The 14591-nt window shown below is 47.6% G+C and overlaps 1 protein-coding gene and 1 long non-coding RNA gene across 3 annotated transcripts in view; one reads left to right on the top strand and one right to left on the bottom strand.

Moving 5' to 3' along the window:
* Positions 1–14591, bottom strand: part of LOC139057366 (uncharacterized) — a 190917-nt gene that overhangs the window by 111809 nt on the left and 64517 nt on the right. The gene's annotated exons all lie outside the window — the stretch shown is intronic.
* The window catches only part of LOC135898178 (Krueppel-like factor 5), an 85265-nt gene that overhangs the window by 37956 nt on the left and 32718 nt on the right, over positions 1–14591 (top strand). Inside the window, exons 1-2 of one of the 2 annotated variants that reach the window (XM_065426995.2) lie at positions 2523–3023; positions 14298–14378. In XM_065426995.2, the coding sequence (XP_065283067.1) occupies positions 2838–3023; positions 14298–14378 (267 nt within the window). In that variant the 5' untranslated portion in view covers positions 2523–2837. Of the gene's footprint in view, positions 1–2522; positions 3024–14297; positions 14379–14591 lie in introns of those variants that run through there. The other variant, XM_065426996.2, reaches the window with a different exon arrangement.

Raw genomic sequence — 14591 nt, 5'->3', positions numbered from 1 at the left:
TTTGGGTATCCAGAGGGACCCAAAGGTACCCAGAAGGACCCTACCCTTTCTTTGCGCACCCAAAGGGCCACTGCCTGCTTGCGTAACCATTTTGCTCTCTTTCGGACACCTTCTTGCATTCTTTTGTAGAACCAGCCATTTGCATCCGCAACCTTTGTGTGCGCAAAATTTAAAAATCCCTTACATTTACCGGTTTCTTAACTAAAGGTAAACATGTCGCATAAAGAGTTCATTCATAAATGTCGCAATTTATTGGTCATCATCATCATCATCATCATCATCAGCCTAGTTACGCCCACTGCAGGGCAAAGGCCTCTCCCATACTTCTCCAGCTACCCCGGTCATGTACTAATTGTGGCCATGTTGTTCCTGCAAACGTCTTAATGTCATCCGCCCACCTAACTTTCTGCCGCCCCCTGCTACGCTTCCCTTCCCTTGGAATCCAGTCCGTAACCCTTAGTGACCATCGGTTATCTTCCCTCCTCATTACATGTCCGGCCCATGCCCATTTCTTCTTCTTGATTTCAACTAAGATGTCGTTTACCCGCGTTTGTTGCCTCACCCAATCTGCTCTTTTCTTATCCCTTAGCTGAAGGCAAAGTTTATTGCTGGAGAAAATTTCACGTCATCAACCAGCGCGACTAATGCGGTCTGTTTGGAGGGGTTCGATTTTGCTTGAAAGGGGGTACAAATAAGTAGGTAGTTTTTATTTTCGTTTTTCATTTGTCCTTGTGCATATGCCTCGTGTGAGTCATATCCCCTTTAATAGTCGCGCAAAAGAGGATATTGCCGTTTCGGGTGTCATAAGAAGCGCACCTTCAGACTTGCGATACTAGTTTTATCGCGGGCATTTGATGTATCAGGTCGCGATCCCAGTGAAGCCTCCATGTTTGCGCAGCGACTTCGATTGCGCCATCCGCACTAAGACCTGATTGCATTCCTGCTCGGCTCACCAACGACGTATATGACTCAATACTCGTTCTTCAGGCGTATACAGATAATTTTCGCGCAGAATCATGTTTGCTTCGAGAAATCAGTGCAAGACAACAAGACGAACCATAACATTTCGCTCGGTAGCTCCTATCCGTGCTATCATCTATGCTTACAGCGCGCGCAGCATTCTGCTCTCTGCAGACGCATCTCCCACAAGATAACGGGCTGATGCGCGAGCCTGACAACTGATTTCCTTGCAGTTCATTTCTTTCATTCTTGCCGGTGCAGGCAATAATGACGACTAGTCAGGTTTATGGCAATGCTTGTTAAGTGTGTGCTAGGGAGAATCGCGTAGTAAAAGAAGATGGCTTATAATTGATCTCCCACCCTCTCCTGGTTATATATATATATATATATATATATATATATATATATATATATATATATATATATATATATATATATATATATATATATATATATATATATATATATATATATATATATATATATATATACATGGGGTTTCCTTAAAGCTCTACACGTTGGACCCGACCTAACATATGCAGAAAAGAGACGACGAACGTTTTGGAAGTAAGACGTGTTTACTTAACGATTTCGGCTGGTGGACCATGCCTCCGTCAGAGTACAGTAACACACGAACAATTCATACGCAGCTTTGAAAGCACCGTATACTGCAAAACAGCCTGCGGAAGGACCCGCTTTCATGGTCTACATAGATAGTGGCGAAACATGACGCCACTTTCTTCGCAAACCACGAAATAAAATAAGAATCGCGGCGTCGCTTCGAAGGCGAGAGAGACACCTTCTTGACAAGAGAGACACCATCTTGACAAAGCGCGCGCGCGCGCTTTGTCAAGATACCTCGACGGGCGAGCATCCGACGGAAGCGACGCGCGAATCGTGTGGCGATTGCCGGCGGCACGCGCTGGTGGCGCAACACAGCGTGTCCCAGCTAACGTTCGCCAAGCTGTTGAAAGCAAATTTGTTGTAAAAAAGAAAAAGGTTAAAAAAGTCGCGGTGCAATATACGATTATAAGAACTGCGCTGCTGGGTCGTCAGAGGTCTGACGATCGCACACCGTAGGTCTTGAAAGCTTCTCTGGCACTGCAGTTTTCAAATCTTTTTTTTAATTTGTTTAATTTTTTGAACAGCTTGGCTAACGCTTATCTGAGAGACACTGCATACAGTAGCATACACTTTGCCGCGCACTGCTGCCACCGCGCGGCTAGTGATTCCTGCGCTACCCCGTTGCTGTGACTCAGGAGACGCTCACACGGGAGAACGCACGAAGAACTTGTGCATAGAGAAGAGAGAGAGAGACACTGGCGCAACCTCCTCCACCAATCGGATGCAACCTGCGACACTAGTAAATGAGAGAGAGAAAGTGAGAGAGAGAAAGCGCGAGGAAGAGGAGGCGGGACGTTCTCAGTCATCCGACGGGCTCACGGCGGGAGAGAGGATGAGAGAGGAAGACGGGCGGCAAGAGCGCCGGCGCTGCGAGGAGGCGAGAGAGAGAGAGACCGGAGAAGTCTCGGGACTCTCGCGAAGCAAACAAGAAAGGGCCATTCACGCGTCGCGGGACGCGCGGCTAACATCTTCGGCGCAGCGGTTCGCGTGCGTGTGCGTGCGCATGTGTGCGTGCCATGATTTCCTATCTCGAGGTCGCACCGGGCAGGAAAGAGCACCGTGGTTCGAACTCGGCGCGGAACTCGTGAAGCAAGGGGGACGGAGAGTCGATCGGCTGACAACTGTGAAATCGCGGCGGAGCGAACGAACGGAGTACCGCTACAACCGCGCGTAAAAAAAAAGAAGGGACTCGGGGACGAGACGACAACGAGGGCCCGCCTTCGGCCACGACGACGTTCGCATGCCGGCCGCCAATGGAGACGGCGACAGCGGTGTTAACGGAGTGCCGACCCTGTGCGGAGGAAGTTCTGTGCGATGACGCTGTCTTCGAGGAGGACCAGATTGTGCCCGACTGCAGCTCGCCCGTCAAGACCGTCTGTATGTTCAACCAAGACCTAGTGCCTGCTCCGCCTGCAGCGGAGAATCGCTGGAAAGTTCAGGTACGTCGACGGCGGATCGCGCGATAATTAGTCGCGGCGAAGCCATTAATTATCGTCGCGAAAATTGGCGATGCGGTCGGCGGAGCATTGGGAGAGGGCTCGTGGTACGGCGGAATCGTGATCGGTAACGAGTTGCGTCGCGGCTACTGCTTTCCCACAGCGCAGCCGGTAAACGAACCCGATCGTAATCATGCAAAACACTGCAATTTTCGAAAGTGTATAATTCGGAAGACGCGTAAAAAAAAAAATATCCCGGCACTGAGAACGCCTCTTCAAAAGTGAAGAGCTTCTTGGAACAGAGAAAACGGCGTTTCTCGTGCTTTTGTGCATTTTCTTTCTTCGTTTTGTTTACACGTACATTTTATTTTGTAGACTATTACTTTGTGTGTTTCTGGCGCGTATGTGCGTACTTATGGGCAAATTTGTAGTTAAGATTCTTGCACTGCGCATTGGAACTGCTGGCCCTAATGTAGCCTATATGTTCCTCTTTGTGCGCACTCAATAATAAAATTAAACTCCAACATCATGTTTAGCTCACTTGGCAACGACTGCACGGAGGACGACATCGAGCAGTTGTGGGCTCTTTACGAGTATTACACTCGTCACTAATCATACTAGACAACGTACGCAAGCGGAATTTGCATGATGGGGCGAGGTTTCGCGAGACGTTGCAAATGAGTCGGGTGGTGATTTTCTCAGGCAGCCGTGTGTCGGGAATATGCGGACCACGTTTGGTGACAATGTGTGTGCGTTGGCATACAGAATTGGGCATGTCGCCTGGGTCCAAGAACACAGCAAGTCCATTTTCTAATGCTCGAACGGGCCGTCCGCAATGCTATAGGTTGCAGTGACGCTATCGTGGCGACATACGGCCGACATAGTGTGGTCACTGCAGTGTGCAATAATGGGTCAGTATATCAGTGCTGCGCTTCCAGGAGAAGGGAAGCGCAGCAAGGGGCGGCAGAAAGTTAGGGGGGCGGATTAGATGAAGTTTGCAGGGACAACATGGCCACAATTAGCACATGACCAGGGTAGCTGGAGAAGTATGAGAGTGGCCTTTGCCCTGCAGTGGACGTAGCCAGGATGATGATGGTGATGATATCAGTTTCAGGAGAGAGAAATTGCGCTAACGAATGATGTGAATTAGAACCGCACGCCATACCAGTTCCGCAGCTCAAGTATGTACAACATATTGTGCAAGTATCTTGAACTGACGCCAAAAAACTGCGATTCGTCATACCGCACTATTGGGATACTGCGGCGGTTCAAAAATACGGGACGCACCTGTTTTGAACGCAACTTATATCGTAGATTTAGATATGGGGCCTTTCACTCATGTTCGGTCATAAATTGTTGCCCTCTGTTATTTTGCAATGTTCTTTTATCCGCCCGATTTCTCTTTGTCCTCACGGGCTCAGCCGGAGCACGGAGCTCACGCCAAGATTGGGTGGCGAGAGAATACTGAACTCCGTGCTTAACTTTACACGCGATTGATGGCGGCATGAAAAAGTTGCAGTTTCACCCGAAAGCTGAAGCATTGATTACGGTAGCAAATTGGTAGGAAGCTATACAAAATCTGGATGGTAGTTTTATTGGCCGTGTGTAAACTTGTAATTCGTTCACTAAGTAAATTAAGAAGCGTGGTGTCACGCGCGCACATGCAAGCATGAACACATCTTCCTCGGTGATCGCGCGCACAATCGCTGTCAAAGTGCTGCAGAGTGAGAAAGCGCGGCAGCAGCAGCGAGCGAATTGGCCTTCGTGCTGCCTCTCGCTTCAATGCGAACTAAGCGGCGAGAACACAGACCACACGAAGCTATCAGCACTTGGCGCACAAGGTCCCCATCGCAGCCCGCGTGGTATGCAGCGGCCACCGGAGTGGGACGCTACAATAATTTAATCGCATAATATACAATTGCTATGCCAATAAGACGTGTATGAGGTGGTCTGGTTGCTTAGGGTAGGACTGCATACGTATCACATCTAAATGTTATAGTCTAGCCAAAAGACATTTCTTTTGATTTCGGACAAATAAATCATCTAATAAATCGGAGCCAAACAAGGGCTTATGTAGCACCATGCAAGGTTGCCTTAGCGGGTGGCCCTGGCAGCATACCTGGCACTATGACGTCAACAGAGCAGAACATTAGCCATCACGAATCATTTGAAGTCTAGGTGCTAACAAAAACGGTCACAAACGGCACGATTATCACTTTTTCAGGAGTGACAGGCACACTCGAATAAAATGGAAAAGAACAAATGACTTATAATGTTTTAGCTAAGAACAAAAGCAAAACTCTACACAAGCGTGACCAAGCAGCTCGAGCACTAAGTTTCGTTTTTGCGCAATGATTACGTGTAGGGGAAACGCCCGCCACGAGCCGTCATCGCGTTGAAATAAGAAAGATGGTTCGGCTTGTGTAGAGTTGTAGAGACATACTGGGAGACGTCAGCAGCTGACGTTTCTCGTGCACGTGGTTTCCTGCGCTTCTCAAGCGCGGAGTCTCAGTTTGCAAGAAAAAAAGTGAGAAACTTTCTCGTGCTGCAGGGCATATGAGACAAGGACTTTCCGTGCGATTTGCAAACTTCTGTGAGATCGCCTCGTCAGTAGCTACAAATTTTACATTGACAGCAGCCGCATAATGGCGCTAATTAAGAATGTTAGTTTCTATATCTAACTAATGTGCGACGAAAATAGAAGACAACCTGTTTTCGGATGCCCACCGTTCCCGATAATACTGTTTTTAAAATATACCGGCCGGCATAGACAAAAATCACTCGCGCTAGAATTGTTGGTGTAAGGAGAAATTTCAACCAATCCTTATGCTAGTCATATCATTAGCGAAGGCGACCGGTCAATGACAAAAGAGCACTTACGAATAAAAACATTTGTGTATCCGACCCCAAATTGATATCTCTAGCACTCTCGCGAATTTTTGGCCGTCTTCGTAGAAACACCCGACATATTGGTGACAGTGGTCACTCTAATGACGATCTTCGCGCCTTGGTGTCACTGAAAACTTATGATAAAAGTATATTTGTTGTAGATCTTGTTTACATTGTAAATATTCACTCAGACGATACGAAGTATTGGGGTTGTATGTATATGAGGAAAAGTTGTGGAGTCGACCGGATACGAGGCATATTACCGTTGCTATAGTGTAATGATGTTTCGTCGAACTGCATTTTATTTTTGTTTGACGGAGAGAAAGGGAAGGCAACGCAGGCAAGTTAGCCCCTTGCACTATACATATAGGGGAGAAGCAAGCGAGAAGAAAAAAAATAATAAAAAGTGATGAGCGCGTATAGTCACAACAGCGTTCACTGTGCATTCAAAAGCGGTCAAAAAGGCGTAATATCGTAATTACACTCATGAAAATCTCACATTGCCGAGGGTCTAGTGGGAATTCTTCTCCAAACCGTGATGCTTCTCTATATTGAACAAAGTTTTCCAAAGGTATGTGTGTGCGATTTAGATTCTGAAGAACACTTTAGTGGGTTTAATTATACTTACGGGAGCTCCTACTCCCCCGTCAGAACACAATCCCCCAGCACAAGGGTTTAGGACACATTCAATACCCTATTGCACTATTCTCTGTACATGTCTCGTCGAATTCGAACAGCAAAAGCGCATTCCTAATATGAACGCTGCAGATTTTCAGTAATTTTCTTTCGTTCCTTTCTTTTCGTATTATCTTCTTCTCTACGCGCACGAATCCTTAATGGTCATGTAAGTAGTATTTAGAAAGTCTCGAACTTATTTCCTGCCATAAACGTATGCGTTGAAAGTGAGCGCGCAGGGAGCAGGCAGCCGATGGAGGAGGAGGAGGTAGCAATAACCATCGACGTCTTTGCAGCAATTTGCTGAAACTTTTTAGTATATGTCTTCGGAAACGCGATTAATATTCGCGTTTGATTTGACTTACTTGTGCATCAATTTACGCTGATATTACGATGCATTCATGAGGCCCAGGCAAGCAAGCATCTTTATTTTTTCTATCGCGAAAAATATTAATCTTCAGTGTGAGGTCTAAGTAGTGCCGCATTTCGCGTCATTGCACCTAACAGCTTTACACAGGGTGCGTGTCTTCTGGACTCCTGGGCATTCCATTCTCCATGCTAATGAACGGGCTAACGCGGTAGTCCAGCAGGTCACTACCGGGCGCCTTTGGGAAAGCTGCCCAGCCTAGACGACACGCCAACAGAACCCGTTAAATTCACTGAAGCCCTACAGCATCCTTCCCCCAGCGTAGGGTAGCCAACCGGACTCTTGACTTGTTAACATTCTTGCCTTCCTTGTATCCCTCTCTCTCTCTGCAGCATTACAGACATAACACTTTCTTCGGCCATACCATTCCCTGAATCGAGTAGAAGCTGTAGCCCATGGCGACAACCACAAACTAATTCATTCCCCTGTCTCTTTGCCCTTCACCTCGTTAACCTTACGCAAGTGTCCCACCTTGAAACGCCCACAACCTCCTCTGACCAGCTCGCATAGATTTAACAGTGAACTCATCACAAGTTTGAGTGAGAGAAAGAATATATGTCATTTTTAATTTATGACTACACACCCGGACCACAGACTCGCCGAAAGAAACCGAATTTATCGTTACTGAGAGGCTCAAACATTAATGCAAGTGCATTAGAAAGTTTGAACTGGTAAGGAACTTTGAATTGCACTCCTAGATTTCAAGTTACATTCAGAGGTGGAGAAGAAGAATCCCCGATCCGCACACTCTTGCCCAGGGGAGTACGTTTATACAGGGCACTCGTAGTAATAACTTGGCGCATCCTTCTGTTGTTCCGTTCACATAGCACACATTGGTTTAGTTCTGTCCCCACTAAACCACAAAATTAAAGTTAACTTCGGTGGTCTTAGCGCTAAAACCACGATATGCTTATAAGACACGCCGTATAGCACTCATGATTAATTTGACCAACTGGGATCTTTGACATGAGCGTCTTTTTTGCATTTCGCTGAAGTCGAAACGAGGTAACCGCGGCCGAGATTCAACCCGTGACCTCGAGCGCAGTGTGATAATCACTGGGCTACCGCAGTCGAGGGCATCAAGGGAGTGTCTTTCGGAAATACAAAAAACAATGCCGTAAAGCGGCATCCCCGTGCATAAGGCTTTGGCAGTTTAGGAAAGGGGGGGGGGGGGATATATCTTGCAACTGTCGCATGCAGCTGCTGGCTTGAGAGCCCTGGCGCACACAGCACGAGTGCTCGCCTGAGCCTTTGGTCGCGTATAATAATTTTTAGCCGCCTTTGTTCGTAGAAGTTGGTCACTCGCTTGCGTTTTCGCGGACGCCCGCGACGCTAAAAGGTCCCGCTCCTAATGTGGGTCTGCCGGCGTCTGAGTGTGTGCGCACCATTTCTCATCTGTGTCGCTGATAAGGATGTTTATTTACTTAATCTAGCCTATCTGCATTTCATGTGCGCATCGCGGGTCGCGGCGGAAACACTTATCTATACATAGAGTGGGCCCCGGTCCCCCTCCGCCACCAGCGGTTTCTCGAAGAAGGGGCCTTGTTTGAACGTCGCTGATAACCGTCGCGACATTTGGGCACACAACACACTCTTCGTTCGCTATTGCTCTGTTTTGTAGACGTTCTTGGCGGACCTTCTCCATACTAACTCCTATAGCTTGTACATGCGAGATGAAGGTGCCCTTAAGCTACTATCGGACTTAATGCCGGACTTTGCCAATAGTACGTACTGCGTAGAAACGTCACCAAACACACACACACAAACCTCCTACACGCACCCTGCTCTCGCCCGCCCTGTGCGTACAGCTAGATTAGTTGTCATTATACAAGCTGTCTATTGGTTGCAGCACTACCATATGCTAAGACATTATGGCGATACCATAATACGACAGCTTTTCATAAATTAATGCACCAGCCCAGTCAACCTGCCTCCGTTAATTTACTCAATAGAAAGAGTATGCATTGTCCGACATCTTTGGAATCGAAAAAGACGTAGATGTCGACAAACCTCGGAAAGCTACGACAATCTATCGAGAAATTTTTACGATTTACGATCGACTCGTGAAAACAAGAAACCCACTCAGTTAATCCTTGAGAACGGCGCAGGAAGTAAAGTTGAAGTCGCAGAGTGAGCAACATAAAAAAGCAGCATGGATTACGTGTAGAGGATCGTCCAGCTAAAGAACAGCCTTCAATCGTAATAACTGTTTCGATTCCGTTAGCACTTTGTGGATGAGCAAATAACTGCGTAACGTGCGCCACCCTAGCAAACCGCCCTGTCAGAAATTCACCTTCATTTTGTCATCGTGTCAATAGACGACAAGCCAAGTGTACAATGATGCGCATGGCGCATTAAGTTAACGGATCTAAAAGCCTCTAGCGTCATGTGAAACGCAGTATCAATTAGCAAATATCGCAACGGTTGAAGGACACTTTATCGCACGCAATATACTCAGTAGCTAATCCTACGCCTCTCACAAACAGACGCGACTCAGACGAACAATATTTTAGCAAAGCTGTAATGAAATTTCAGCACCTCATACTGTAATATATATAGGCAGCACCAGGCGTCATTAGAGTGTCCCACGACATGGTAGTTTTCTACTGAGCGCCGCATAAAAACAAATTACTGTCATGTTACTTTGACCTTGCTATGCACAACCGGCACCTGACGTTACTGCGCACAACTGTCTCATTTATGCGCTTATGACGACAAGATTAATAAGTTTGAACTAGGGTATATACAGAACTCGTTTAGCAGAATAAAGTTACATGTTTGCCATCATTCGCTGATTACGCGGGACTTGCCCGAACGGGACGTGGGCACAGATTTTGGCTGACCTCACCTAAGCTGCTCTCTAAACCGGTTCTTTCAACCCCTATCTTTGAACGAAACCTTTCTCTTTGTGCGTGTAAGTGTGCGTGCGTACGTGTGTGCGTGTGTGGGCGTTTCTTTTTTTTTTTTTTTAAGGGAACCAACATATAGAGTATAAATGTGACCTGCGCTAGCTGATACACTAGAGGAAAAAACAAGGAAAAAGCAGTAGTACGAAATCTATGAGGTAATACAACGCTCAAGAGTTAAGGAAACGCATTCCATCAGACAGTTAATTAATAAGCTGTAACATCAGTAACTCCTCTTCATAATTCGTTTTGTTCGGATCATTAAGCGCGCAAAGCGCTTACGCTAACTGTGATAATGAATTCAATCAGGTTGATTAATGGCGCCGAAGTGGCAACAACTGAGCGCGGGAAGAATAGCAGGAGCCTTTCTCGTCACGGTGACCCAGCTAGCTCAGGCAGCTGAGGTTCGACGCTACAATACCTAACCCCCTGCAAAGGCACTGAGTCAAAATTGTGCCCGGTTACTTACGAGGAGTGAGCAGAATTCCTGTGCATATTTTGACTATAGTGCACACATTAGTGCAACATTTTCTGCGAGAATTGAAGCAGAGCATGATTTCCGCCTCACTAATGTTAACCATAGGCGCTTTGCATGCTCTTCGCTCAAGGTAGAATTATGATAGGCCAACTACTTTCTTTTCTTTACTCGTAGAGGTTCACTTGAGCGCAGTCCTACAAGGTCTCAACTGGCTTTTGCGCAAGGAACGTTTCCCGTGATCTATATACGAGGGAGAGGTAAGATGTTAAGATTGCAGCTTTTTCCTACACGTACTCGCAAGTTGTAAAATCGTCCCTTGCCCGCTGTCATCCCCTATTCTGCGGAGTACATTTCACGACCGGGAGGCATTAGTCATGTGTGGCAAGCGTGCGAAGAAAAGAAAGAGAGAAAAAAAAAGAAAGGTGTCCTTGGAAGAGACTCGCGGAGGCAGCGGCCTCCGAGGTCAGAGCACGCCGACGGGAGACATCGCGCGCGGCATGTGGGCCCTGCGCGTGCTACGGTGGTTCGTCATTTCCAGACCGTTCACACGGTTCTCGCCGTGTCGCCAGACAAATCTGGCATTGAAAGACACGCGTTGTGACAGATCGCGTGACGAGCGCGTCGACCTGCCCCGCAACGTCTACATGTGAAACAAAGGAGGCGCATGCCTTTCGGCACCAGCAATGTTTGCTACATACTGTTAGCCACGAAGAGTATTTGCACAAGGCTGCAGCCAAAGTATCTAGTAGCGATGGCTGCAGCTGCCGCTTATAACTTGTCATACGGTAGCTAGCGAGAGAGAGAGAGAGAGAGAGAGGCGGACTGAGAAATACGTTTTCAAATGAAGCTGGAAATGTTAGCTTGGCCGCAGGCCTGTTGGACTTGCTACGCTCCAGAGATGAAAGAGTGTGGGCTTAGGCGGCTGCAGGGTCTTTCCCGTGACAAAACAAGCACTCAAGCTGTTCTGTCATTGTAATTTATTTGGTTGAAATTGGAATTGTTGCGAGCTCATCAAATCGCTGGCTTCTCCACAAAGAACAAATTGTTCTGTGATCAAAGCATGACAGCAAGAGGTGATCTGAAAAAAGTTTTGGCAATAAAGCTTACATGACAAACGCGCTTTAACAGTCAACATAACAGAGAGAGCGAAAGAGAGAGAGAGAGAGAGAGATAAGCACCAGAATGGCACATTCTGCAGTTTCTGCAATTACGTAAGTCATTCAATAAAAAAAAGATCAAATATTACTAGATAAATAAACATAAAGATGCACACGAGAACACGCCAAGTGTTAATACACATATACACTATCGCATTCATTAAAGAAGGTTGTTATAGCTTCAAGAACACATTGCTGCAATAGCGAGTTACTCCTTGCCCTGAGCAGCTCTTGTACAGTAATATTACGATCGTCAAGGTTAAATTTTTGTTCTGTAGCTTCACCGCAGCTTTCAAGCGATAGTAAATATTCGCATTCTGCCGACGCCCACACCATCATATGACAAAGAACATGGTAAACGCTAGTGCCAGGAGGCGACGACACGTATTTTGCACTCGCTTCGGCATTGCAGCCTTAAAGAACAAAAAAAAAAAGAAAGGGGGTGGGGTAGGCGGGGGAGAGAATAATGTGGCAGTCATTATCTCTCGTGCAGTGAGCCATATTTATCCCGTATGTGAAGTTTCAGGGCATTTCACTGAGGAGGTCAGGTATCTACCAAACCCTAATTAATTTTCTCTCGTTGCCTCATCTCGTTGCACCGTCTCGTTAGGGCCCCTATAACGCCCTACCACAACACTTTCACTTTCTCTGTCGCGCGAAGAAAGTGAAAATGCCACAAAGGCAGTCATCCTCTTTTTGCGGCCTTCTTTCTCTAGTTATATAGTTTAAGGTAAAAAAAACACATAGAAAACTAAATGGAAACGAAAACAGTACCTGGGCTACGTCTTATCTTGCCTTGTAACGGAAAAGAGGAGAAGGAGGAGAAGAAAGAGCTCGAAGAGAAAGGTGCCGAGACCCCAAGTAATGCCCCAAGAAGGGAGCCGTGGCCAAGACAGCTCACGGGGCTCCCAACAGCGCCCGCCGAGATATTGTCAATTTCCGGGGAGCCGACGTAGTAGACCGCGTAGACCCTCGGCGCGAGACCGTTGCATCGGCGGGGAGTTCGAGCAACGGTCCGCCGATTCTCACGCTGCTGCCGGGCTGGGCCGTCGAGGCCCGGGCGAAGTCGAAAAGGGGGAGGAGGAGATAGGAACCTGAGAGGGAGACCTGTTGCCTGCCTCGAGCCGCTCGCCTGCATTACCCCGAGCCATCTTCGCCCGGAGCACGTGAGCAGGGGAAGCTCGAGAGAAAAGAATACAAAAAGAAAAGGGAAACGAGAGAGGGGAAAGCGCGAGATAGTGACCGTGCATAAATTTAAATCCCGACGCGTATACGAGCTGTGTGCCGTACGTGCGTGTGTACACACACTCGCGTGTGGCATGGAAGCAGCCGTTCCTCCGCTTGCGGCTCTGTTTGCGCCAAGAACAATGCCCCCCCCCCCCTCCCCCCCGTTCCTACCGGCTTGCTGCAGTGCCCGCTGACGTTCGTCGTCTCTTTCTCCTTTTTTACTTTTTCTTCCTTCCTTTCTTCTTCTATGGGCGGCTTACCGCGCTCGCCGCGGTTTTATTATCCATCCTTCTTCTGCAAGTTTTACGGCTCGGATGAAACGCACCGACGCCGGAAGAAGCGGAGGCAACCGAGCTCACCTCGCGCTCCGAACGTCGAAGCAAAAGCGATAGAAACGGATTCGGCGGGCGTAGGTCGGGACAGGGTCGTGAGGTGGTTGTCTCGGCACTGGCGAAGGAAGCGGGAGGGCAGACACTGCCGGCGGCCGGGCGTTCGGCTACGACCCAGACAGAAGGGAAGACTGGAACTCGGGCACCGTGCGAAGCGGTGGAAGGTGAAAGTAAGGTCGAAGAGCAATGCTCCGGGCTCCTTTTTTTTTTTCGATACAGGAAGGCGCGAACGCCAGGAGAAAACGTCACGGGGAACACCTGTCAGTTTCTTTTTCTTTGCCCTTGCGTAGTTATTCGGGTTCTCGAAACGACTGCCTTCTCCAAGACTGCGACGAAGTTGCAAAACGCCGGCGAGAGAAATGCAAATGTGTGCCACGTCTGCAGGTATGTCGAGCGAGATGACTATAGGAGACCAGTAAAAGATACTAGATGCTACTAGCGCGCGCTATTGTTACTAGTTGTGTCAACCATGCACGTCGTGTCATGAAGGCCTGAGAGCCAACCGCGTAACTACGTTGCAGTAACTACTTGCTCTTCACCGTCGAGACGCCTCCGCTCTAACCCTTACCCTTATAGTCCAAAAGGAACTTCTACGTCGAAACACACGCGCCTTAATCCCTTCGTGTGTCAACTCTGTGCTCCATAAATTTTTTCTGGAGGAGGAAGTCTCTCCAAAGACAATGAATGGGCAGGGGTGGACCTTACACATTCCCTGCACCTTGCGCGGACAAGGCTTGGGGCCCAACGCCTGAAGATCCCGTGAGCACACCAAAGTGTTCCGATCTGACATCTATAGCGGAGATGGAAAAGGAAATAAATTTATTGATAACTTAAAAAAAAAAACATACACTGAGGCTTGTTTGATTTAGCGAAACATTATATTATCAGATTTGAAATCATTACCGCTCTACTGTAACAAACTTATGTGAATTGATCAATGGGTTCCAATGAATATTCACGCATGGCTATGCAGCCATTTTTATATTTTCGTCCATATTGTTTTGCACGTGAGACGCATGAGCGACAACCAATGTATACTGTTGCTGCGCTGCTGGGTAAGACATTTCAGCGCGCAGTGATAAAGCGAAAACCCTTGATTGACGGCTGATGTTGTGTCCCTATTGCGCAGGAAAATCTTCGGCCTGGACCGAACAACATTGGCTGGCAAGTTACCAGGCACCGGGACCCTGCGTGGCAGAGCAGATATCGGGTGAGTCAGACTATATAACTGGGCATGTAATAACAGCTTCGATTCGGACTAGATGCCCGCTCCACCGAACTGCTTTAGTGTTTATCGATCCCGTAACCGTTACTTCAGATAATAGGTTCGAAAAATATTGCAACATCTTTGTCAGAGGCCATTGGAATAATCGAAGATTTATTCGGTTGCCGGGATGGTGCAATGCAGCTTACACTTAACGGC

The sequence above is a fragment of the Dermacentor albipictus genome, chromosome 3, assembly GCF_038994185.2.
Source record: "Dermacentor albipictus isolate Rhodes 1998 colony chromosome 3, USDA_Dalb.pri_finalv2, whole genome shotgun sequence".
Lineage (NCBI taxonomy): Eukaryota > Metazoa > Arthropoda > Arachnida > Ixodida > Ixodidae > Dermacentor > Dermacentor albipictus.
Note: the sequence above shows the minus strand (reverse complement) of the source record. Positions and strands in the feature narration are given on the sequence as shown.